The 24,729-nt window shown below is 42.5% G+C and overlaps 3 protein-coding genes across 9 annotated transcripts in view; 2 read left to right on the forward strand and 1 right to left on the reverse strand.

Moving 5' to 3' along the window:
• Positions 1–2,866, forward strand: part of Gycbeta100B (guanylate cyclase soluble subunit beta-1-like) — a 50,709-nt gene extending 47,843 nt beyond the window's left edge. For all 4 annotated transcript variants that reach the window (XM_065865198.2, XM_065865200.2, XM_065865199.2 and 1 more), the window contains exon 18: positions 1,757–2,866. The gene's annotated coding sequence lies outside the window, so the exon portion shown is untranslated. The remainder of the gene's footprint in view (positions 1–1,756) is intronic.
• Positions 2,867–2,951: 85 nt separating this feature from the next.
• mesh (sushi domain containing 2 mesh) lies at positions 2,952–23,473 on the reverse strand. 4 transcript variants are annotated; one of them, XM_065865195.2, is made up of 16 exons: positions 23,349–23,472; positions 22,700–23,154; positions 19,087–19,322; positions 18,734–18,921; positions 11,957–12,134; positions 11,671–11,808; positions 10,944–11,112; positions 10,009–10,603; positions 7,998–8,120; positions 7,685–7,843; positions 6,775–7,519; positions 6,293–6,711; positions 6,042–6,229; positions 5,515–5,754; positions 5,395–5,445; positions 4,498–5,325 (listed from the first exon to the last, which is right to left on the reverse strand). In XM_065865195.2, exons 2-16 carry the CDS (start codon positions 23,097–23,099, stop codon positions 4,853–4,855), a joined length of 4,302 nt encoding a protein of 1,433 aa, XP_065721267.2. In that variant the 5' UTR covers positions 23,100–23,154; positions 23,349–23,472; the 3' UTR covers positions 4,498–4,852. The 4 variants fall into 4 exon arrangements, with proteins under 4 accessions (XP_065721269.2, XP_065721267.2, XP_065721266.2 ...); XM_065865194.2 differs by having other exon boundaries at positions 5,395–5,754; XM_017075842.4 differs by having other exon boundaries at positions 5,395–5,754; positions 22,700–23,151; positions 23,349–23,449.
• bnk (bottleneck) lies at positions 20,915–21,956 on the forward strand. Its single transcript, XM_017075845.4, has one exon. It carries the CDS (start codon positions 20,935–20,937, stop codon positions 21,844–21,846), a length of 912 nt encoding a protein of 303 aa, XP_016931334.3. The 5' UTR covers positions 20,915–20,934; the 3' UTR covers positions 21,847–21,956.
• Positions 23,474–24,729: the final 1,256 nt, after the last annotated feature.

Here is a 24,729-nt window from a genome sequence, read left to right on the forward strand (position 1 = left end):
ACCTTCGTGCATTTGATTTGTGGGGCCATAAAGTTCGAGGCACAGCACTCGGATGCGATATTTACAATTTTAATTCAATTTGTTGAAAATTCCCATGCGAATGGGCTATGTACATATATTTGTGGCTGTGGCAGGATGACCCCCAAAGAAACACTTGCTGCTATTTTTGAACATTAAACTAATCGATATTTTATGTGTGGCGACGGGAGGAGGAGCAGATCGGGGTCCAGCATTAGATGCAAGTACATTTTAGCCATTTTGTCGTCGTAGTCGATTCAATGACAGCTCGGCCGAAGGACAGCCAAGGACTCGAGGATGTTGTTGTTTAATTGTCTGTAAAATTGTTAAATTGCTTAGCGTGTCAGCAGGATCTGAAAAGGGGCGGGGAAGGGGGTCACGGGGGCCAGGAATGCTGTCAGTGGCTCGGGGTTAACATGCATGTGCAATTACTATCAACTGCCCTGCCATCCATTCGACACCGTCGATTTATTTATTCATTTCCCGGTTGCATGCCAAAGATAAAATGCCGAGCAGAGTGGTCCAATCGAATCTTATTTGTTTTTAAACGTGTGCTGAAGGGGGAATGTATTTGATTTGGCAGTAACTGAGATATTTATTATATAAACCAAGTTATACAAATTTTTAAAAGGCAAAAAATGCCACGTAAGATCAAAACATAATATTATTAATGTATTTCTGCATAAACAATAAATGAAAGTTGTTTTATGTTTAACGTTTTTATAAAAACACAGGTATATATAAACATTTTTTTTTGTGCACTTCAACCAAATTGAAATAACAAACTTGCCAAACCGCAAATGGCCGAATCCTGGCTGTAACCAAAACTGGTGGGAACCATAAAACTGACTATCCTAATGCTATAAATAATCGTTTCCTGGCAGACCTTTAAACTTTCCTTTTTTTGGTGAGGATCTAAGGGAAAGGGAATTGCTTACGTGATTGAAATTTTGAAAATTCCCCAACAAAGGCAGCCGACATAGGTTGGCCAGTTTTTGGCAATCAAAAGTTGTTTGCGCCTTTGTAGTTGGACTGTTTTGTGGTCGAAACGCCCCCTCACCAAAAAACGCAGTTGGCATAACAAACAAGAGAGCTGGGTGGAAAAACAAGCCAAGTTTCTTGTTCCGTTACGTTTCCACATGGTCAAAGTCCAACTTTTGACATTGACACTGTTTCCACCTCGTGTGTCCTGCGAGTCCTGCGATCCTGGCACCGGCTTTACGGCGTAATTGGGCGTGAAGGGTTAAATTGAATTGCGTGCTCACGGGAGCCAAACGGTTAGGCAAACAAACAGAACTCTGATTTCGATAGCCCTTTCCTACACTGCACTAAAATATAACGGATATTAGACCCAAAAACTCGGTAAAATGGAGAGGTCCTTACAAAATATTTTCAAATTTATTATAATTTATTATGAAATGTTTTAAAAAGCTCTCATTGCTTAAATTGAATTTGTATAAAAATACCTTTTAAATTTATCAGAAAACATTTAACGGGTTATAAACACGGAATAATACTTTCGAAATTTTCCAAAGACATTTTAAGTTCTTAAAAACTAATATAATCCTATGATGAAATTTCCGATCAGCCAAAAACATTTTTCTGTGTGTAGAAAATGACCGCATTTTATGCGGGGCCAGTTCGTGACCGACATAAGAGTATTTATATTTCCCATTTTGTGTTTGCAGCCATACTAATGTCCCCACTAAAATCTTTCTAAATTGTTTTCTCGTTTCAGCCTGTGGATTATCCTGTAAAAATGTTTAAAATCATCTAAGTGTGTGTTGCGTGAATCCTTGTAGACGTGTACTATTGTGTAAAGGAAGTGTAATTTGTTAATATGTATTTATTATGATTCTACTTTGTGATGGTTTCTTAGGCTGAACTTTTTCGTGTAACTATATAAATCTAAAGGCAGAAATTACTCGAACTGTAAAAATCGACGAGCGAAACAATGTAAGGCAAATATTCTAACTAAACCACTCAACTTTTGGGACAACTAATTAAGCCGTAAACGTAAATTAGCATAACCACAAGGCACCAAAGAGGTAAAAACAGACAGAAAGACAAAGATATATGAATATACACACTATATATAGATGTAATTGGGTTCGTCAACTTCTATACAGGGCTACCGACCAGAAAACAAACCAAATTGTTAGCAAACTCAACTGCACCAAGAAGTAAACTCTATACAAATGTACAACCGAAACGAAACGAAACACAACAAAGTATTTACATGGATAAATGTTCTTAAGTCCGTAGTGCAGCATCAAGAAAATAGGACTATAGGTTAAGAGCTCTCCGACCCACAAAGTTCGTTTAAGTTTCCATTGATCTATGGCCATTGTTACGAAGGACAAATCTCAACTTTACTATAACTGAAAAATAGCTTTATAGTTTATAAGCCATCACGCCGGAAGTCTCTCTCCCTGAAATCATGGACTATAGTTAATACAAACCTATATATAGATATACTCATAGCAATATCAATGTGCACAGATGCAAATACTCTAAAACCAATATATCCAACTGTTCAGCTGAATGTTCTTCTAAGGCAAAGAGTAGCTTAAGACTCGATTTGTTTTTTGTTGGTCCAAAGATGTGTTGAGTGTTAAATCTAAGTTACTTACTTGTACTGTAAAAAGGCTAAGAAGTGTTAAGTGCTAACTAACTAAGCCCTCAACCCCATCTTTCCGCCCCTATCTACTTTCATCTGTACACAACGTGGAGTAAATGTTAAATATGTTAAAGTAAAATCAATATGTAACTGTAACCCAAGAGTAAATCGCAAGATAAACATACGCAGAAGCAAATAAAAATATTTCATTGAACCCTGAAATGTGAAGTGTACTTTATAGCTTTAAAGACAGCAGGTAAGTACTCTATGATTTCTATTCTTTCATCTCCACATTTCAAAAGTTATTTAAAAATAAAATCAATATTTTATTTTATTTGGTAGTTAATAAATAGAGTTCTGATGCAGGTTCAATTTATAATGAAATTGTGTAATTACATCTGAGGTTTTTGAGTCCATGATGTGATTTGTAATTCAGCACACGATCGGATTTCCTCGGCAGCTCATCAATGTGGTAATCAAATTACATGTTGTTTCTGCCACTTGGATTTCGGCAACAGAGCCTGGGCTGCTTCCTCCTCCTCCCTGGCGATTCGTTCGCGAATCCAATAATTCGCCCCGCAAACCAGAAGTAAAAGGCAGGGAATCAGGATGAGCAGGACCATTCCCAGGGAAATGCTCGCCACCCGCGCCGAATGCTCCTCATGTCCTGCAAAGGTATGCAATCGAAAATAGACAAAGGATTCTTCGGGGTCGATGGACGGGGGACCTGAGCAATGGGTTCTACGAACAGTGATGGAAGTATTCAGGTGATAAAATCTTTGGTTTATGTAGCACTTTGAATACTCTTTACAATACGCATTTATCTACGATGAACTATTTTTAACCTAACAAATAGGAAAGAAAGTTCATTAAGAACAAAATATAAAGAACAGTTCTTTGACGATATAATAGATTTAATTTACGTTCCATTTACTTGAGGACTTTTATGTGAAAGATACTTTGTTTTTTATTTCGTAATTGATTTTTAATTTTTTTATTCAGAGAGATTTTTCTCATATACCTTCTACCTTGTCCTTTTCAAACGTGTTACCTTTCCATCTCTGCTCATAAATAAAACAGCCAACTGGGCTATCCATCTAGCTTTTCCCTGCCATCCATCCAACCACTCAAGGCTGGAAACTACATAGTCGCCTAGTTTTGAGTCCTCGTCGTCCTGGCATTGTGTTGTGTCTATTTCCCAGTTAGAACGGGCTATACCCTCACATTGATGAGGAGGACCAAGGATTCGCCGGCGGACAAACAGACATAAGTAACGGCAACTTGTCCATCAATTTGCTCAAGATTGATTGACATTGGCGTAATGCACACAATACATTCTGTCCCGATGGAAGGGGGCGTAGGTGGAGTACTGGGGCGTGGCAGTGGTAACAACAACAATAAGGAAGAGCACAAAAAAACACTGTGACAGTTGAAGATTAATGTCTTTGGCTTCGGTCTCGTTGCTTCGTTGTAAATTTCATGTAATTTTCGTTTGCACTGTCGTTGCATTGGTAATATTACACTGGACAAAATTGGCGGGATGGCCCATAAAATAAAAAAGAATCCCTTTTCTGATTTTAAAAGATGTGGCATTAACAGATTTTGGTTTTTGAATATCCTTATGACAGGATATTTGATTCTTAAGCCAACCGCTTTTATTTTATATTAATATTCGAATATACTCTGCCCACTTTTTCCAGTATAATCTGCAATGCAACCCGCTGCTCATGCAAATTATTACAGAAAATTGACAGGCAGTTAAATTGCAAACAAAGCGAACCCTGCGAAGTGTCAACTTTCATGTAACAATTGGCATTATCGAATTGGCCTGCAAGGAGAACTGAAAACATTGTTCAATATTTACAAGTAAACTACTATAAACAAGTGTTTTTGGTTTTATTCAATGTATAAAATGATGATTGTTTACCTGGGCCGACGTAAATACAAATGAATTGCCGTTAGAATTATGCTTAATGTACAAGGATTCGGTTTCGGATTGGGACTATTAAATAATTGTTACATGTTAGGTGTTATTATTTGATGTGGTCATGGCCTCGGGAAAAGCAGCAGTACAACAAAAGAAATGGAAAACATCATGGGCAGGTGGGTGGTTCAAAGTTAGCGGCAATAACAGGTACTTAAAATTAGTTATTATTTGTGGGTGGCTCCTATTTGAACTTTGCAGCTAGTGGGGACCGGGATGAGTTCGGATCCTCAGACCTCCGTGGACTTTTGCACCGAGGGAGTGGGCGAGGTGGCTAAGGGGGGTGAAGGCAGGCCGGTGTCCTGCGTCAGGGGCGTAGGTGCTGTGCGCAGGGGCACGGCGTTCACACTCGACGGGGGTCTGCTGTAGTACTGGGTATTGCTGGGCAGCACTGGCACTCCTCCGAAGCGGTTCTGTGACGCCGCCTGGGGTGTGTAGTTTATGGAGCTGGCACCACTGGTGCGGCTGTCCAGGCCACTGAACGTGGGACTGTACTGCTGGCGGTGCAGCTGGTCCGCCTCCTCCGGCGACAGGGGCTGGTGATATCCAGCCGGATGGGTGGTGCCCGTGTGGACATCCGCCTCATCGAAGTCATCGTCCTCGTCGGGATGATGATCGTCGTCCACCGGCGAGCCGTGCTGATCCAAATCCGTTCCGGAGGCGGAGTGCAGGGATCGGCGACCCAGCTGCTTCGGCTTCTCACCTGTGGTTACGTTCGGATTAATGTAGGAAATGTCCCTGGCTAACTTTGAGCTGTTTCTATTTTGACTACCTTCGGATGAGGTCACATCCTCGTCGTTCTCATCCAGATCCCATTTCTTAGCTGGAAAATCAATTTGCGGTTTGCCCGGTAATGGTTCGTTCGTGCGATATACTTTGTCGTAGGACCTACTTTTCTTCAATGTGCTGGCATCCGTATCGCTGTCATCGTCGTAGTTGAGCGTTCTCAGATTACGAGCGGAACTAGCCCTCGAGCGGGGCAGCATGGGCATCTGCCACTGGGGATCCTCCTTTAGCTGCTTCTGGCGATAGCGATACACGCCACACACGATGCACAGCATCAGTGGGCAGATCACCAGGAAGATAATGCCAATTGCTATGAAAGCGACGCGACGCGTGTAGTACACCTCACCTGCACGGGGTCAAAGGTTGGTAAGGATTGGTGAGGATCAAGGGGGTTTAAGAACACATTCCCACTATGTACTGGCTGACTGGGCTAGCTACTTTTTTTCAAAGTCCGGTTTTTAAGAAGCTTTTAATATCGGAGTAATAGTATTTTAAGATTTAATATAAATTTAAGTAATAAATATTTTTCAATTTTTAAAAAGCATAGATTAAGCTTTACTTCAGTCAGTCAGTAGAACTGTAGGTTAGATTTAGGGGGCTCCTAATCAAAGGGATATTGTTTTTGGTACTTACGTAGACACTCGGTGTATCCGTATTCAGGAACATTCCACAGGCCGTTGGACAAACACTCACGACGTTGATCTCCGACCAGGATAAAGCCCTCATTACACTCAAAGGACACCTTGGCACCGGGCATGAAATCAAAGCTCAGCTTTCGGCCAAATCGGGGGGTCTGCAAAACACCACAGGATACCACGCGACTGTAAGAAATAACATTGTTAGACCTTATATTTTGGGTTCTACCCATAAAATCTTAAACTTACACTGCATTCTCAGCCTGCATATTGACTATGGTGTCGTAGTAGTTCTTGGTATAGTGCGCCAAATCTCGATTTAAGGTCATTGCATAATCATATTGACACTGCATACACTCTCCACAGAGTTCTTCAGCTCTCTCCAGATCGTAAGTACGATTGGTGGGCAGGAAGTCCGCAGGATCCAGGACATAATTTGGCTGGAAGGTGGCATTCGCATAGTAACTGGACATCCTTCCAAATTCCCTGGTAAATAGAGCAGCTCCCACTCCGGGAACCTCGCGGTCCGTGAGCATCCATTTGATGCCAAAGTTGGTGTGGATACTACGCAGATCGTTTAAATTTAGAGCAGCCACCTGTCCATTGGGCAACATAAAGTCGTCTAATTTATTGAAGCTCCAGTTGCCAAAAAGACCAGCTGTTTTGTTCTAGAGTGACAATAAGTTATTAAAATGAAATAGAAATAATGAGAAATATTATTTTGCACTCACTATAAACTTCCAGGGCAGGAAGACGCGACCCGTCATGTAGCCCTCGTTCTCCACGACCTCAACTCCGATTCCTGCATCGAACTGCACCACCACCTGGGACTGATTGAGCAGATAGGTCGGGGTATACACGGTTACACCATCGAAGTGCTGGAACTTCAGACTCTCCCGATCGAAGTACACCCTGCGGCCATCGGCGAGGACATCCAGGCGATAGCGCCACCTGGCATGCAGAGGACGCAGGCGGACCTCAATCGTCGTGGTGGTATTTCCCCTCATCGCCACCGCTGTCAAGTGAGTGGCCTTCACCTCCCCATAGTAGTTATTTGGCAGCTGCTCGAATCGTCCTTGGACCTCGAACTTATTGCTCTCATCCACGCTGCGTGCCAGGACGAACTCGCCCAGGCCGTTGAAGGTGTATGCCGTGCCGTCGAAGGTCACAAAGTGGGGATCTCCGAAGACGCCGGCGATTCCCGGCGCCTGGTAGGCCACGCAGTCCTGCGAAGGACGTCGCTCGAAGCGGTACGTCTCGCAGCCCACCGCCTGCTCCTCCTGCCAGAAGCAGCAGGAGTAGAAGGGACGCATGTCGTGGAACCACATGGACAGCGAGGGCACCTTGCTGGCCTCGTTCCAGGGCATCTTGCCCAGGTTGTGGACGCGGCGGGGTCGGGAGCCCCACATCTGGTCGTAGGTCAGCATCAGGAAGCCGTAGCGGTCGTAGCAGCACTGCTGCTCAGCTCCTTGGGCACTGAAGAAAACAAATTTAATAACATTTTATTAATCAGTTAAGGTGTCTAAAAGTATACTGTGAAAGAATTACAACCATATTTTGTTGCATACTTTTAGACACCCTTTGAAGTGCTTTTAAAATTCATATTATTTTTTTTTTTTTTATTTATTTAAAGCCACTCACACTGGCGTTCCACTGACCACACAGTGGATGGCACCGCGATGCCTCAGGCAGCTGGGGTTCGAGTCCTTGTCGCACTCCCGATCCGGACGGAAGCGTCCCTTGTCCAGGACAGCCTGGTCCAAGGTGCAGGGGCACAGTGGAAGGTCGGCGGCAAAGTTCCTGCGAAATGGGGAATATGAACGTTCAGGCGGGGAAGTCCCTTTATTGCAAGCCTCGGCTAATTAGCCAGCATCCATTTGGCCAATCCCCATCGGCGTTTTCGGTTGCTTTTAATTAGCGGGGTAAATGCAAATGCATATTTGTTGAGCCTTACCTGAGGAATCGGTCGGCGCGAATCCAATTATCGCAGAGAGCTCTCGCCCAGCGTTTTCCGTGCTGTCGCTCCCACTGGGGCGCCATATACCAGGCCAATGGAATCGGTCGGGACCACAGGACCCTGGAAGCGGGAAAATGGGAAATTGCATTGTGAAAATGTATGCCAAAGATTAATTTCAAGGAAAGCGGCCCGGAGGATGACATTCATCCACCTTTGATTTAACCTTCTCTTTTCTGACGAGCAACACGATATTGCCATTAGCCGTTGCCTAGTTAGCCTTCAATGGCAATTCACGCCCCAAGCTGCCATGGAAATATTTTTCATTAAGTTTTCACAATTACCCGGTCATCAAATGGAAATTAAATGTTGAAACAATGCTAGCAATATATTTGGGCACCCGCCACTTTGGGCCGGCTAACGACACCCAGAGGTGCCGTAAACCAAAAAGAATTAAATGGTTTTATATTGCGTCTTAGGGGAAAAGAAACAGGGGCGAAAAAGGGAACGATTCTTGTATAATTTACGGCACTATCAAAAGTACAATGGTTTGATGACAAAAGGTGTGTTTCCGTGTATCTCCGGGGAACTTAAAAATATTTTAAGGGCTGACATTCATTTTCTTTTTTCAACAAAACCATAATAATTTCTCCCTGTGCAGACCCGATTTTCTGAATGAACCCCCGAAATTCCTGGTCGTCAAACTGGGCATCTGCAAAATACAACTTGTATTTTTGGCCAACAAATTTTATGGTTCGGAAGATGATTCAGGTTTAAGTGCAAAATAATTGCAGGACGAGAAGGAAAAGGCTTAGATGCTGAAGACTGGCTAACAAACATGACAGCGATTACCATTGGCCGAGGCCATTAAAAACACATTTCCATTATTGATTAGCTTCGAGAATGCCTCGCAATTACAGGCTGTCATAATAAGCAATCTTCAGCCAAGCCAAGCCCGAGCAAATTGATTGCAACCGAAGGGAAGGGGAGGGTTTACCATCGCAACTGGTATCTAGTGGCTCTCTGGAAGAGCCCGTTCTCATTGTCATTGAAATTGCCCGACAAATTGAATAAAAACAAGGGAGAACGCTATAGTCGAGTACCTTGACTATCAGATACCCGTTACTCAGCTAAATGGAGATATGCAAGCAGCAAAGCGAGATTAAAATGCGCCACCTACCGGCGGTATACAGATTTAAGCGTTATGGGCGTTAGAGTGGGCGTGGCAAATTTTTTTTTGGATCAATCGATAGGTATTGACGAGACCAATACATTTCAGTTAAAAATTTTTATCTAGCATGAAAATTGTGGGCGTCACAGGGTTTTGCGGTTTGTGGGCGTTAAAGTGGGCGTGGCAAACTTTTTTTTGGGTCAATCGATAGGTATTGATGAGAACATTACATTTCAGTTAAAATTTTCTATCTAGCATCAAAACTGTAGGAGCCACAGTTTTGGGCGGTTTGTGGGCGTTAGAGTGGGCGTGGCAGTCTACTGAAACAAACTTGCGCTGCGTAGGAAGCTCAGGAATCTGCACGCCAAATCTCAATAGCCTAGCTCCCATAGTTTCCGAGATCTCAGCGTTCATCCGGACAGACGGACAGACGGACAGACGGACATGGCTAGATCGACTCGGCTAGTGATCCTGATCAAGAATATATATACTTTATGGGGTCGGAAACGCTTCCTTCTGCCTGTTACATACTTTCCGACGAATCTAGTATACCCTTTTACTCTACGAGTAACGGGTATAACAAGGATAGACCATCAAGGCACTGAGATGACACATTGAGACAACCGAGAATCAATTAAATCGTAATAACAAAGGAATCTGGGGAGGGATTCCGGGGTTACTGCAAAATGCAACTGAACGAGTAAATTCATTTATATAAGGCTGGCTGTGCGACCTGATGGTTAAGTAAGTTTAAATAAAGCGAAATACTCTTGTAATGACTAAGTTACTATTACTCTTGTTTCAGTTATAAAGGATTTAATCTATATCATCTCTACTTACGGACTGATGGCCAATCCTGAGTACTGATCGGGCTGGGTGAGGTTGATCTGGAGGAAGCCGAACTGCATGTCCCGGTTAATATTGTTTCGGTTGAGGTAATTCGAGGGCGTGATCACGTAGCTGCCGGAATTTGAGTACGCGGCTTCGATAACATCGATGTACTCCAGTTGGGGCTCGATCTTGGTCTCCCGGTAGCCCCACAGCGAGATCATCACGTTGGCATTGGCATTCGAGGTCAAATTGTACTGGTTCCAGGTGATGCGGATCTCGCTGGGATTCTTCTTGTGCACATCGTCGTTGGCGAAGAAGATCTTCTCGGTGGCGGCAGCCGGGGTCTCCACGAAGTACTTTCCGCGCCACTTGAACCTCTGAGTGCCCACGGAGATCTGGAAGCGGATGTATCCCTCGGCCTTCAGATAAGGCTGCACACAGATCACTCGGTTCCTGTCCACATAGGTTCCCAGCACGGATTCCGTATCGAAGTGGCAGGTCACTCTGATACTGGGGTCAAAACAGGGGCCGGTGATGTTGACGACTTGACCACCCAGCATGTTGCCAGACTCGGGGGCGAAGGTCAAAGGCAGCAGGGCAGCATCTAGTTAAAAAATATATTTCATTTTATAGCAATTATTAGGAAACTTACTAAACTTCTCCGAAAATAGAAATAGTGTTTAAGCAATTTTTAAGAGAGTTATTTAACTACGCCGAAAAAACAGAAAAAACTGATTTTTAAGACTTAAATTGTTAAAAGAAATAGTTACATTACTTACAATATTATTAAGAACATTTTATTGTAATTTTAAAATCGATTTGGAATAAATTCCTAAGATCTGGCTCGCATAAATCCTTTTTAACAGTGTATAGTTACCCAAACCCCCAAAACTGTTGCTAAACTTCAGGGCCATCGATTAAAGTGGCCATGCAATCAAACGTACCGATATCCTTGTTGCAGGAGCCAATTAGAATCTGCTCGTCCACGCGGAAAATGTGACGACCAGGGAACCCATTGGCCCATCCTCTGTTGGCCAGGTCCCGAATCACCATGTTCTGGCTGTAGGGCTTGTACTCGTAGGCCTGGGTGCCGTTGCCGGCGTTGAAACCGACCTGAAAAGGGGGTAGAAGTTCATATGTCAGTAGGTAGGGGTTTTCGGGGCCACAGTGCAATTAGCACATGCATTCGGATCGCTCACACATTTAATTAACTGTTCACAAAGTTCGCAATTATGTTTCGGGCTTAGGCAAAGTTTAAATTGTGCGTTTAATTACTGGAAGTGGCTGCAGGCTGAAGAGGACTCGAGTTTCAAACGCAAAACGATTTGAGCTTATGATAATTGTAAATTTGATGAGTGATTCTTGATGAGTGATTCTTGGCAAAGGAAATTTAAAGTTGTAGACTGTTAGGTATTTTTTCATTGATTATCAAGGATTCTGAAAGTTGTTAGAACAAACTTTATGCATATTAAGGAATCCTTTTCTGCGAGTCCTCAACTTGCACTTTACTTTTCCCTTTTGATTGCCGAACAAATCACCAGAGCAAACATGCCAACAAACCTCTTCCCTCACAATCAGTTGGCAAGTTTTCCCCTGGTAGTCAACTGTTTAATTGAGTGCCAACCGACAAAAAGTGAAGGGACTAAAAAAAGGGAGAGTTTGACCACTTACATATGCAGGAACTCCGCCCTCGCCCTTTGTCGTATCGCCTCCAGCCTCTGTGTGCGAAAGCCAGTTCAAAACAGCGTAGTTGAAGATGATATAGGTGTAGACCTCATCGGTAGCCAGGACCATTTGGAAGGTGTTGGTCTGTGGAGTACACACAACATAGTTACTTATTAATCTATAATTATAAAATTGTATTTAAAGTTGTGCTGAAATATCTTTTTGCCTCAAGTGCCTAACATTTTTATAATGCTAAAATTAACAACATGATAAATAAGATTAGACCACTTACCGTGTAGAGGGAGTTGTCGATTCCGCCGGCGAACGAGACGTTCTTCCAGGTGGCGATCACCACGTGCTTGGGAACGAAGGTGTCGGCACCCACGACTCCCTGACGAATGTCCCACATGGTGCGTTCCCGTACCTCCACTCCGAACCGGTCCGTACGACCCATGAGATCACGTTCCACTCTGCAAATAGAACCGGATTTTCCGTCAGTTTGAGACTTCTGAGACTCATGTGGCTGGTGCGAAAATGGGAAAACAAATCGGATGCAAGGGAAATTTCGGTTCGGCGTCTGCCGGATGATAAATGGATTCGATGTTCGGCATATAAATCAGGGAGCAGGCGGAGAGATTTCTGATTTGGGCGCTTCCTCATTACTTTCCCTGCTGGGCATATTTTCATAAACATTTTATTTATTTTACGCTCTCGTGAGCACTTTCAAGTGTGTTTTTTTGGGGGAGTGGTGTTCGTATCGACGGCCGACACATTGGCGACGCCATCGCGGCTACGTGGCGTATGATTTATATGCTTTAATTATTCATTACGCATACGCCGCGAGCTCCGCATTCAAGCTGTTTGTTTGCTCCCCCGTGTTGGCTGCCACATAAATCGCTTTAAGCCAGTTTGCCTGAATTATAGGCGGGGATTCATGCAAAATGCTTAGACAAAAGCCATTCCAATCCATTTCGAATACCAGACAAATAAATCTTAAGCCGATTTACCGGGGGTATTTTTTATTACACCAGTCGCCTTTGATTCAGTCCCCTTACAACGTACAACTTAAGCGAATTTTCATTGCCGGACAATTGCACTGGAATCGAGGTGAACAATTGAGGATTGTCAAAGCTCTTGGTTGGCATAAGAGGCTTATCAAATGAACCGTCGGGTCAATACAAACATGTCCAGATGCTGGCCGCAAATCGAACTAAAAATCCAAACTGGGGTGGTTCGATTTTGCTAATAGAGCCATTCGACCAAATTCGAAACGGAAATAAATAATTGAAAGTATTCAAATTGCATTTTAAATGAAAATGGAAAACAGATTGTACTCATTTGTTTGCAAAAACGAAACTGGGATGGATTTATGGCTTAAAGATATATTTCCCTAATGCATAGTCAAATTTAGGCAAAATAACCAAAAAGGATTACAAAAATACAAAAGAAAAACAAAAGTGCTTTCACTCATAGCCTCTTAATTAGATTCGGAGCCCTCAATTAAGCGCTATACATTTGGAAAACCTTTTGTTTTGTTTTGTTTTGCAAACTCCCAGAAACACCTTAATTGAGCGGAAACAAAATGTAACTTTCCATCAGTGCTCTATGACATTTAATAAATTCTAATAAAGTCTTTGGCTTCAGAGTATCAGCAAATGTAAACTAATTCCCAGTTGCTTTGACAAGGACATTCATTTAGGGCAACTGCCAACCTACATATATAACAATTCAAATCGAAAAACTCGTTATGCTCCAGCATTTCTGTGTGTGGCAAACAAAGATGAATGTGGGCCATTTTCTATTTGCATTTTCCCGGTAACATTTTATTGATTTTGCCCCGGCATTTGTAGTGATAAATGAAACGCACACACCGAGCTCTGGAATTGCAAACAAACATGAGTGGTGGAATGGTAGTTACCCCGATGTTCAGCTTATTTATTAACACTCGAACTATCCGCAATAAAAACTCATAATGCAGCCATTATCATACAACATTTATTTAAGTGCCGCCAGGATGTGCTTTTCAATTTTTGAGGGCACATAAATTATAACTGGCAGCAGATGGCAGTGGAAATAAATTACTAAATTACACTTTCCTACCCCTAGACAAGCATAAAAAATAGAAAACGTTTGTTGGCAGCCTGCAAAAACCGCATGCCATGGCCAAAAGATCCTTCTTCTTCTCAGAGATAACCGCACACACAAAAACCCACACTAGCATAGTTTATCATTTGTGTTTGCCCAGAGCAAAAAACTTTAAAAGTCTGCAATTGACATTCGGGCTAAAAAAATGCGAATTGTCACTCAGCCTAGAAATGCGCGCGCAGCAGCCAAAAACAGCCGCAGACCCGTAGACTTTTACGTGTAAGTAAGCCAAAAAGCCACATACATTTATACGAGCACTGAGAAAAAATTCTAGCCAGAAATGTAGGTTTGGGGTTTTCCAGATAAATCTTTATATACCTTTGAAGTTCCAATCTCAATAAATGAGATAATATCTCTGACTATTATGTAAAGCCCTTTTCTCGCCGTGTCGACATAGAGAGAGTCGCAAAAAAGTAATAGAAACTCAGCAGAAGCTCGTACATAAGTCGAGCTCCGTGCCGCTTTTCCACCCAATTTCCCGCCCCCCTCCCGCCATTTCCCCATTTTCCCATCGCAGGCCAGTTCTTGAACTGCGCCATTATGTACTTTATTGCATACATTCGGGCGCTGCCACAGTTTTGTCTGCATTTGTAGGTTAAAATGCCTTTTCGCCGCTTTGCATGGAATATTTGAGGCCCGCTCCTCATCCCTTTCAGCCCCCTTATCCACCGTTTCAGCCATGTCTCCGTCTTCGCCTTTTGCCTTTTGCCGTGTGGCCCAATTCCATCTCTCGGGGTGTAAATGAAAGTGAAACAATGGCCGTACTTAAAGAAAATGGCGAAAATTGCATGTAAGCTGCAGAAAACAGCGCGGAGAAAGCAGAAAGCGCTCTCACCAGTAAATGCAAACAGAGACTTGCAAATGGCCCAGCCAAGGACGATGGGGGAGGTGGTTTTGGGGGCCGAAGGATTGGGGAAGTTCTTGTTATGATTGGCAAAAGGGAATAATGAAGCGGCATTATTATGGCGCCCCGGTTATAGAGAACAACTTTGGCCAAAAACACTTTCAAGGAACTTGGGTGAAGAACTTTGAGTGCTATGCCTGAATTCTATAAATTTTGGGGAAAGTGACTTTTAGCTAGTATCCACTTTAGGAAACTTACCCTTTTTATGAATTTTCTATTGAAATTGGTATAGTTACTGAAATTTTAAAGCAAGTAGGTTTTTTAAAGTTTCCAAGACATAGAAATAATAATATTTCTTAGTAGTTTTTTTTATTTCTCTTCAAAGCCCTTTGTGCATTTTAATGTCCTAATTTCCTTTCTTTGCAAATGCACCTTTGACTCATTTGCCGCAAAGAGCTTACAGGAGAAAATGTTTTAATTGTGCCCACGCAGGCCGGCAATTAAGATTCCGTTTGAAGCTTCCCTCGCCAAACAACAATTAAACGCTCGCAGGTCCTGCAGTAATTCCCGTACTTGCCAAAAAAAAACCCCCATACACATCGAAATTCACGCGCTGACAAAGTTTGAAGCGTTTAACAAAGGGAAAAAATCCTGAACAAACGACATTAAGTTTTTATTCGCCAACCGACGCGGCTAAACGTTTGTGTGTGTAATTAAACGTGCGCTCATAATGAATTTAATGCTCAAAGTGGACGGCGGTCCACGCGGCGTATGCGCAATGTCCTGCACTTTCAGCTAATCCAATGCTGAGCGCTAAGTGCGAGTGTGTAATTAAATTGATGCGAAATAAGTAGGGTCCGACATGTGGGGGGATGTCGATGGGAAGGGAGTGCTTTAATAGTGGGTGGTACAATGGGGGGGGGGTTCAATGGGTGGTGCTGGGTGGCCAGCAATTTTACATCACTCGCATTTCGCTATTCGCTCTGCTTGGCTTCTTTATCTTCAGCGCCATGCAAAGTTATTTAAATTAAATTCCAGTCACAGCTCCAGTCACTCCCCATTCTGTAATACCTCTGTACTCCCACTCACAGATGCACTGAGCGAAAAACAATTAGCAAAATCAAAAAAATTCCTTGCTAAAAATAGTTAGTTCCATTATTATAAGCACTTCCTTAGAAAGAAATATATTAGAAACTAGCAAGGTAAAATAAAGAAATAAATTTAAAGGTGTCTAAAAGTATGCAACAAAATATATGGGATCTTCTAATCAGATGGACGTATAAAATATGTCTAGCATACTTTTTGTCGCCTTTTAAAGCGATAAACACCCTACAAAAATGCTGTTTTAATGGGCTAGAAATTTTCGTTATAACTTTTTTGGGTAACACATTTTTCCCAGTGCACACATCAAAGTTTGGCTGAGCATTTCCCTTGATGGTGCTATACACAAGGCGAAGACAATTAAATGCCAGGGTCTGTGCCATTGAACGAGTTATGCGAAAAGCAAGTTTGACATATTGTCGGACTGTGTAAAACTATAAAAATGCATTGCATGGCACCCCCATCCTTGCAATCCCGCTCCTCGCAGGATGTTAATTGCTCTGGTGTGGCAATTTGTCAGCCGGCGTCACAAAGTGGTGACAACAAACCCAGTGAACGGAAAAAGACGAAAATGCCAGGGACAGTTCAATGGAAAACATTTATCTTACACCGCTTTAAACCATTCATAATGCTGTCAGATTGATTGAACCACTCTTGTAATTTTTCGCCTATATTTTTTTGTTGGTAAAACCACTTGCATTTTCCAGCATGCAGACATCTCTCAACCGACTTGTCATTCTGTGTCACTTTGAAGTAATTTATGCCCTTCTCTTCCGTCTTTTTTATTCCCGTTCTTGTTCTTTGAGAGCCATGAAATGTAAGCCTGGTGAAACAATGTAGGCGAGCAGCAATAATTTATGCTCCAAATAGCTCGGAACTGCGGGTTAACCAAAGAGCAATTTAAGATGAAACTCGCTTTAACTAATTAATGCATTTTTGAGTGGCTGCTTTTTTGTGTGTGCGATTACAGAATTTGTAAGGGCTTTTTTATACCGCTGCCCTGGGGTAACCCATATAAATACACCACAAATAACTTTTTAACCCCCACTGGCATTCATTTGCATAATTAGCCGGGGGAAGGCAACAAAAAAATAATGGGAATTCATGTTTGTATAAATTTAAACATTGTCCTCGAAAAGTTCATAGAAAAAGTGCAGGGCAACTGAATGTAATTAAAGTAGGGATTCCAGCCCCGAAATGCCATTGTTTCATTCTGATGGAATCGCGTTGAATGGAGTTGCATGCTCTTTTCTGTAAAATCCTTCACAATGCATCAGGATGATGGACATTTCGAAATGAATTCACGCACCAATGCATTCTGAAATCAGCAGGAAAATAATGGAGGTGGAAATCTGCTGGCAGTTAGCGCCATGGGGTCCCACAATATTACGGGGAGGTACAGGTACCACTGAAATAATGCAGAATTCTGGGGCAATAAATGACAGTAACAAGCAACGAAGCACTAACAATGACAAACCATGCTGGAGGTTAAAGCTGCAGCAAGGCGAAAATGGACATACTCTTTAATTATACCCGTTACTCGTAGAGTAAAAGGGTATACTAGATTCGTCGGAAAGTATGTAACAGGCAGAAGGAAGCGTTTCCGACCCCATAAAGTATATATATTCTTGATCAGGATCACTAGCCGAGTCGATCTAGCCATGTCCGTCTGTCCGTCTGTCCGTCTGTCCGTCTGTCCGTCTGTCCGTATGAACGCTGAGATCTCGGAAACTATGAGAGTTACAATACTGGGATTAGGCACGCAGATTCCTGAGATTCCTGCGCAGCGCAAGTTTGTTTCAGTAGAGTGCCACGCCCACTCTAACGCCCACAAACCGCCCAAAACTGTGGCTCCTACAGTTTTGATGCTAGAATAAAAATTTTAACTGAAATGTAATGTTCTCATCAATACCTATCGATTGACCTAAAAAAAAGTTTGCCACGCCCACTTTAACGCCCACAAACCGCGAAAACCTGTGACGCCCACAATTTTTATGCTAGATAAAAAATTTTAACTGAAATGTATTCGTCTCGTCATTACCTATTGATTGACTCAAAAAAAAGTTTCCCACGCCCACTTTAACGCACACAAACCGCAAAAACCTGTGACGCCCACAATTTTCATGCTAGATAAAAAATTGTAACTGAAATGTATTGGTCTCGTCGATACCTATCGATTGATCCAAAAAAAAATTTGCCACGCCCACTCTAACGCCCATAACGCTTAAATCTGTATACCGCCGGTAGGTGGCGCATTTTAATCTCGCTTTGCTGCTTGCATATCTCCATTTAGCTGAGTAACGGGTATCTGATAGTCGAGGTACTCGACTATAGCCTTCTTCCTTGTTTTAGTTTAAATTTATCAAAATGAATTCGATGTTGGAACAAAAGTCTGTAGGGTTTTGTAGTCTAAGTATGATATCGTCTTTAATTTGAAGTAAGAACCTTTGGATTTGACATATTTTGTAGCATACTTTTTGACACCATCAAGAGATATGTTATTCGAAATTAAATAAACCACCCTGAATTATTAATGAACACTAAAATAACTAAGTTAAATGGTCTCAAAATATCCTTAAATCCTGTTCTTTCACAGTTTAATCCGTCGAGTTAAAGCAGAACAAATCTTGTGTCAAATAAATCATACCTTTTGGAAGGCCATATGCATAAATGCAGGCCCAAAAACAGGAGCGCACACACATGCAAAATGGGGCCACCGGAAGTGGCGAGTGGGACACGCACACACTCGTGCTAGATTGTGTTAGTTTCCAGTAAATGACGACGGGCGCACGTAAAACGAATATATACGTATAAATACTTTTGTTTGGCGTGTGCTGTGTACTGATTTTGCATATGCAAATGCCACGAGAAACTAAGGCAAATAAATATGGTTGGCAAATAAATACAAACGAACCGGAAATGCGAGCGGGGAGAGCGAGGATGCGGAAATAGATTGAGATGCGAGATGCATTGTCTTACCGGAAGTAAACGCCGGGCGTCCGCTGGTCAATATCCGATGGATAAATACGACCCACTCGGCACTTGCTGAAAAAGATGCCCATGAAGGAGGGATCCCTCTTGGCCGGCCAGTCCTTGATCGGAAAAACCAGGGGATAGGTGAGGTACTCTGGTGGATCTGAGAACTCCAAGTAGCCGTTTAGGGAGAGCTGTAAAAGGAGGTGATTTTCAATTAGATTGTAGTTTATTGTGATTTATTGTTATTATTTATACGGAAATAAAGGTTAGTATGGTTTAAAGTATAAAGAAGTTTTAATTATTAAAATACGACATTAACTAGGAATTAAACCTTGAGATTTTTGAAGGAACCTTACCCTAGTGTAGTTGAAACGGAATCCGTAGAACGGCAGCTGGAAGTTAAGATTCTTGTGGAGCTGCGTCATGGAGGCATGGATGTCGAACTGGTAGTCGCCGCGTCCTCCGTACATGTCCTTGTCGAAGTACCAGTACATGAAGGTGCTCCTGAGCTCGGCCAACCTGGCGGACGTAATGGTATAGCCTCCGGCTGCCGTCGAAGGCGGGCTCGAAGGGGCCACGTTGTTATTGGGATCTGCAAGGAGGTGGAGCAATGAGACAAATAGCTTAGGGAGGCGAGAGCTGTGGCCTATCATTATAATTTCACACCTAATCCCGGGAGATTACTTTTTCAATTCCACAATATTATCCCTTGCACTTGCTGCGTTGCACGGCATAAAGTGAAAAGAAAACTTTTTCCTGGCTTTTTTGCATTTTCCGGCTGCAACTTTCCAGCCACCCACCACCCACATCCTCGCAGCTCCCGTTCCGGGTGCTTGGCCATTAAAGGTCACAGTTAATATTCATTTCTTTGCTGCAAACTTGGCTGTCTTCCCTCTTTCTCCTCTTTCTCCTAATTTCCTTTCGCCGCTGGCCTTTTAAAGCAATTTAAGCTGATTAAGTGCAAAGCTGACGTTCCCAATGGACACCGAAACAGGAGCCCCTGGAAGGACCCGGGATCCGCTTTAGGATATTGCTCCTCATGCTGGTCAAAAACTTAAATTGCTGGCGAAGTTTTCGTGGCAAAGTCCTGGTCAAGATTTCAAAATATTTCCGGCATCCCCGAGGAGTTGAGTTGAGGTTGTGAAGGACATTCATTGCAATTTCCAAGAATATTTTATGGGTACTTCTAAAGTTTGACTATAATCGTGTTCTTCCATAAATCAATTAGCAGTCTAACTAACTGACGCATCATTTTGTTGCTATTTTTCGAGAAACTTTTTCTTTTAATACCCAAAGTTCCACCACAAACTTGCACTTTCTTGTGTTTTATTTGCGGATCAAACAGAAGCAGTAAGCAATAAGTTATAAAAATGTATATATATTTACCATTTATATATTCTGACTTCTTATCGAACTATTGGCAATATTACTGTAAAACTTTGGTGTAATTATAACTTCTCACTTCTTATCTGTTCATTACTATTTCAAAGAAAACTCTCTCCATAGTTACCCTTTAAGCTTCATAAATAATTCCATCAATTAATTATGAACCCCATTAAGATCCCGACACCTCTTTTCGCCTTTCTGCATAGCAATTTCGCCATTCCACCGCTGTATAATTGCGTATTCGCCTTCAGTAAATGAAAATTGCAGTTGTATTTTATAATTTCGTTTTTCATTTGCCCTCTCTCATTTTCTACGTCTGTTTGGCCAGCTGTCAATTGCCGAGTGTCGACTGAATTATTGGCCATTAATTGCATTGATTTTGATTGTAATGAACCAGCTAATGAAACGTCAACAGCTAAGAGTGGGCCATAAAACCCGGAGGAATTATCTTCTAGAAACCTTGAACATCTGTCGCGAATTTAAGTTTTTAAGCTGTTTATGAATTAGTACCCTCGCTAATCCTTTTTGAAAGGACCTTATAAAAGTGCGCGGATTAGCAAAAAGATTTGTGTAAAATTGGTGCGCGGAAAACACGCAAAATTCGCGTGCTCGGGTTGCAATTACCGGGAAATGTGGGCCTTTTTTACTTGCAGGGCAAGGTAGTTTCCCGGAATGGAGTCAAGCTAAGCTAGCCAGCTACCTGAGTTCCCCGGACCAGCTGTCCGGTGTTGAAACTAGAGCAGGTAGTCCCCAGAATCCCAGCTATATAAGGCCTGCCTTCCTGGCAACAGCATCACATTCGTTCATCAGCCTTCAACATGAGCATCAGCACTTTCAACTTCCAGTTCTACAACTACAAGCTTAGTCCCTCGTCGCCGGACTTCGGCAGTATAGGGGCCTCCCGTTCCTCCTCCTCATTCATCAGCGAACTGGAAATGGACATTGACGAGGACATGTCCACCCGGCCGCCACCGACCATCACCTCCACCCCCAAGCCGCGATTCACCACCCAACTGGCCGTGGAATTGGCCAAAGCGGAGGAGCCCGGTAATGGCATTTCCCCCCTGCGTCCCAAATTGCATACGGCCCAGAAGCGCTGGTCCATGGAGCTGAGGGAGAAGGTACTGGAAATGTCCAAGCGAAATAATGGCCAGGAGAAACCACAGACCACAGGGCAGCGGGAGCAGCAGGAGCAACATGAGCCACTGCAACAGGAGCAACGGCCAGAACAGGAGCAACATCCCGAGCCGGAGCAGAAACCCACTGTCACCGACAAAATCAACTTCTTCAACAAGCTGACCAACACCTTTGAGTCGGGTTTCAACAAACTGCTGCAGCCAGGTGGCGCCACCAACAACCGCTTCATAGCCATGTTGCGCACCACCCGTCCACAGAACATAGCCACCACCACCGCCAACAGCAGCACCGCCAACAGTTTCCTGGGCAGCAGTGGGTCCCTCAACGGCGGTCAAGTGCCACCGCCCAAGCCCAAAAGACTGTTTGCCACGCCCCATGCGCCAGACATGGGCGTGGGCAAGGGGGGCATCCTACGCAAGAGGTCCCTGCGCCGGAACCCCTCGATGGACAAGTCCAGGGCCACCATTCTAAGGCAGAACTCCAATGTCACGGTGAGAACCCAGAACCACGCCATCATGGAGGATCTCAGCCTAGTGGTTCCTGTGAGACTGCGCATCGCAGAGTACGAGCAACGCATCTCAATGAGTGCCTAAGATCAGGAATCCCTACTATATATTGTAAATTAAGGTTCCCAAGGATACTCCTTACTTTAGTCTAAGTTAGCCTAAGCTTTTAAAGACAATTCCAATATATAATATCGGAAGCAAAACATACAAGTTTTTTATTGGGAAATGGGACGGTTATTAGGAAAATACCATTCAAATACTATAATCAAAGAATAAAATTTCATTTAATGAGCAATTTTTATGAGAATTTTTTTGTTAGTAGTGAGTCATTTTATAACCCTATAAAAATATAGTTCCCAAACTATTCCTGCAATCACCGCATCAGAGATTGAATTCCAGTGCCATGCTTCTCCCACAACCAATCCTTTCTATCTCATAATCACCGTCGGACAAAGAGCTCTGACTAATATGGGGAAAAATTCCAATACCAATTCCGGATAGCCCATATATCAGTCCTGAACGACTGATAAAACAGAGCTGCCTTTGCAATTGCAAAATCCACACTCTACCAGAGGTTGTAAACTGAATCACGCAAGACTATGTGCTCTATAACCCCCTTGTGTCCACACCGATATGTAATACATATATATACTCCCTACCCCACCACCACGCACTTGTTTTGTTTGCCGAAGCGGAAAACAAGAAGACCGTTAGCTTTTTAATGCCTCAACCCAGGGCATTATCTTATCGGGCAAAACAGAGAGAGGGAAAAAGAGAGAGGGAGCTTACAACACCTGAACGAACGAACAGGTTATCGAGCAAATATTGGTAACTAAACCAAACTGAAACCCACTGAGCTGTTCTGATAAGATAGTCAACGCGGCGTATGAGTAATGGGGTGGAACTGAATCAGCGCCCAGGGACAACGAAATCGACTCACCCCAATTGTAGCCGCTGTTGTCCACGTCGTACAGCTCGCCCAAGTAGTCATTTGGCATTACGAGGGCTCCGAACATTTTCTGGGGCTTCAATCCGGCGACGGTCAGGACATCATCGGTTCCCCGACTGGTCACATGGACCACGGGAATCAGAGTGGGTTTTTGGAGTGCCAGAGGTTTGGTTTTCGGCTTCTCCTCCTCCTCCACTTTTTTGACCACGGGAGTGGCCTTCGGAACCTCCACGAATTCGGCCTGGTTTCTGGGGTTATCCGCCTTCACCGGTTCGGGAACTGCATTTATTATCTGATCCTCGAACTCCTCCGTCGATATATTCTCGTTGGCCAGGACATAGGCCATAAAGCCGCAGGCCAGCGCACAAACCAAAAACAGTTTGAAGCGCATTTTCACTTCGATTTCGATTAATCACTGAATTGTAATTCGTTTTTTCGTTTCACTGCTAAAAGAAAAACATCAAGGTGTAAATTAAATATATTTTCTTTTATATCACTCAGTTATATTTGCAGTTTTTCACTTTTTATGCACAATTTTCACCGTTTTTAACCATTTTCACTTGATGACATCATCAGTTGGGAAAAAAACTTATCAGTTTGCTTATCACTTGTCACACATATTCAATTTATTTTCAATTACCAGGCAGAAAAACACGTTCGTTGCAGCGAGCCGCTCAGCTAAGACTGAAGCAAAGTTAACTCTAACGATCCGATTGGGGCGTTGCCAAAACTCAGTTCTGTTCACCTGTCGCCGTCTACCCGATTGTGAAACATCACCTTATCGGCCAGATAAAGTTGGCCATATCTTATCATCGGAACATTACGCACAGATAACGCATTCCTTCTCGGCCTTTTTGGGAGGTTCCGCGCTCTTTTCTGTGCTCTAGATTTAGCAACCCATTTGTTTACTCCTATATTATATTCGAGATATATATTCCTCTCTGTTGACTTTGGCCGATTTTTGTGATTCACTTCCATTACAGTTAATCACACCCATGACGCGCCATTTTGTGAAACACTGAATGGACTGTAAAACCTACACATGCATGTGGAATATACATACGAGAGCACGCTTCCGGTTTAATTATAGACAATGACCCATTACCGACCATCAAAAGGGTATTTCCGATGCAGCTTACGTTTTATGAATGACAGTTGATGTCAAAAAAGCCTAGGGATTGATTTCATTAGGCCATGAAAGTGTCATGGTCGTCATTAATAAAGAAATAAAGAACAGAATGGAGGGACCCAGATATTATAAAGATAAGTAAAGCCGTTTTGAACAGGAAATTATAGACTTAAAACAGTTCTTTAAACAGTTCATAAATAAATATGGCTGATAAAAATAACTTTGATAAAAACCGAAGGATGGGATTTATTATTATTGCATTTATTAGTAAAATTGTTGACCAAATTTAAAATGATCGAAAGAATAACCAATTCTGCTAGATAAATTGTAATATTTTAAAAATGTTAAAGTCGTTAAATTAAGTAAGTTTCAGTTTTATAAATAAATGTATATAAAATTAAAAAATTAACAAAGCTTCAATCGTTAAATTAAAGACTTTAAATTCTACTAAAGAAAGAACTTTAGTCATTAATATTAACAGGGTTTTAGCTTGTGCCTAGGTAGTTTTAAACATTCTTCTATGTATGACTAATTTAACAGATAAAATTCTCCCCTATTTTTACCTCTCCCAAAAACCATCAATTAGTGGCCAGCGAACCTGTTGCATTATCAGTTTTGCAGGACTGATAAGAAACAGTTTCGAAATTCCAGCAATCTATTTCCATGTTTTGGTGTCATTATCATTTCAGACAAGTGTATAACAATTCTGTTAGATTTATATTTTCAACAGAACCCAAACGAGCACTCTGTTAATTAACAGCGATCGTCTGGTATGTGACCATCCCAAAAGTAGGCAACACCAAAGATAACAAAGAGAGGCATCTGATTATTCAGCAGATACATTTATATAGACACTCTTTGGTTCTCTTTCACCGCTTATCAGTATTTAAAA

Source organism: Drosophila suzukii, chromosome 3 (genome assembly GCF_043229965.1).
Source record: "Drosophila suzukii chromosome 3, CBGP_Dsuzu_IsoJpt1.0, whole genome shotgun sequence".
NCBI classification, from domain to species: Eukaryota; Metazoa; Arthropoda; class Insecta; order Diptera; family Drosophilidae; genus Drosophila; species Drosophila suzukii.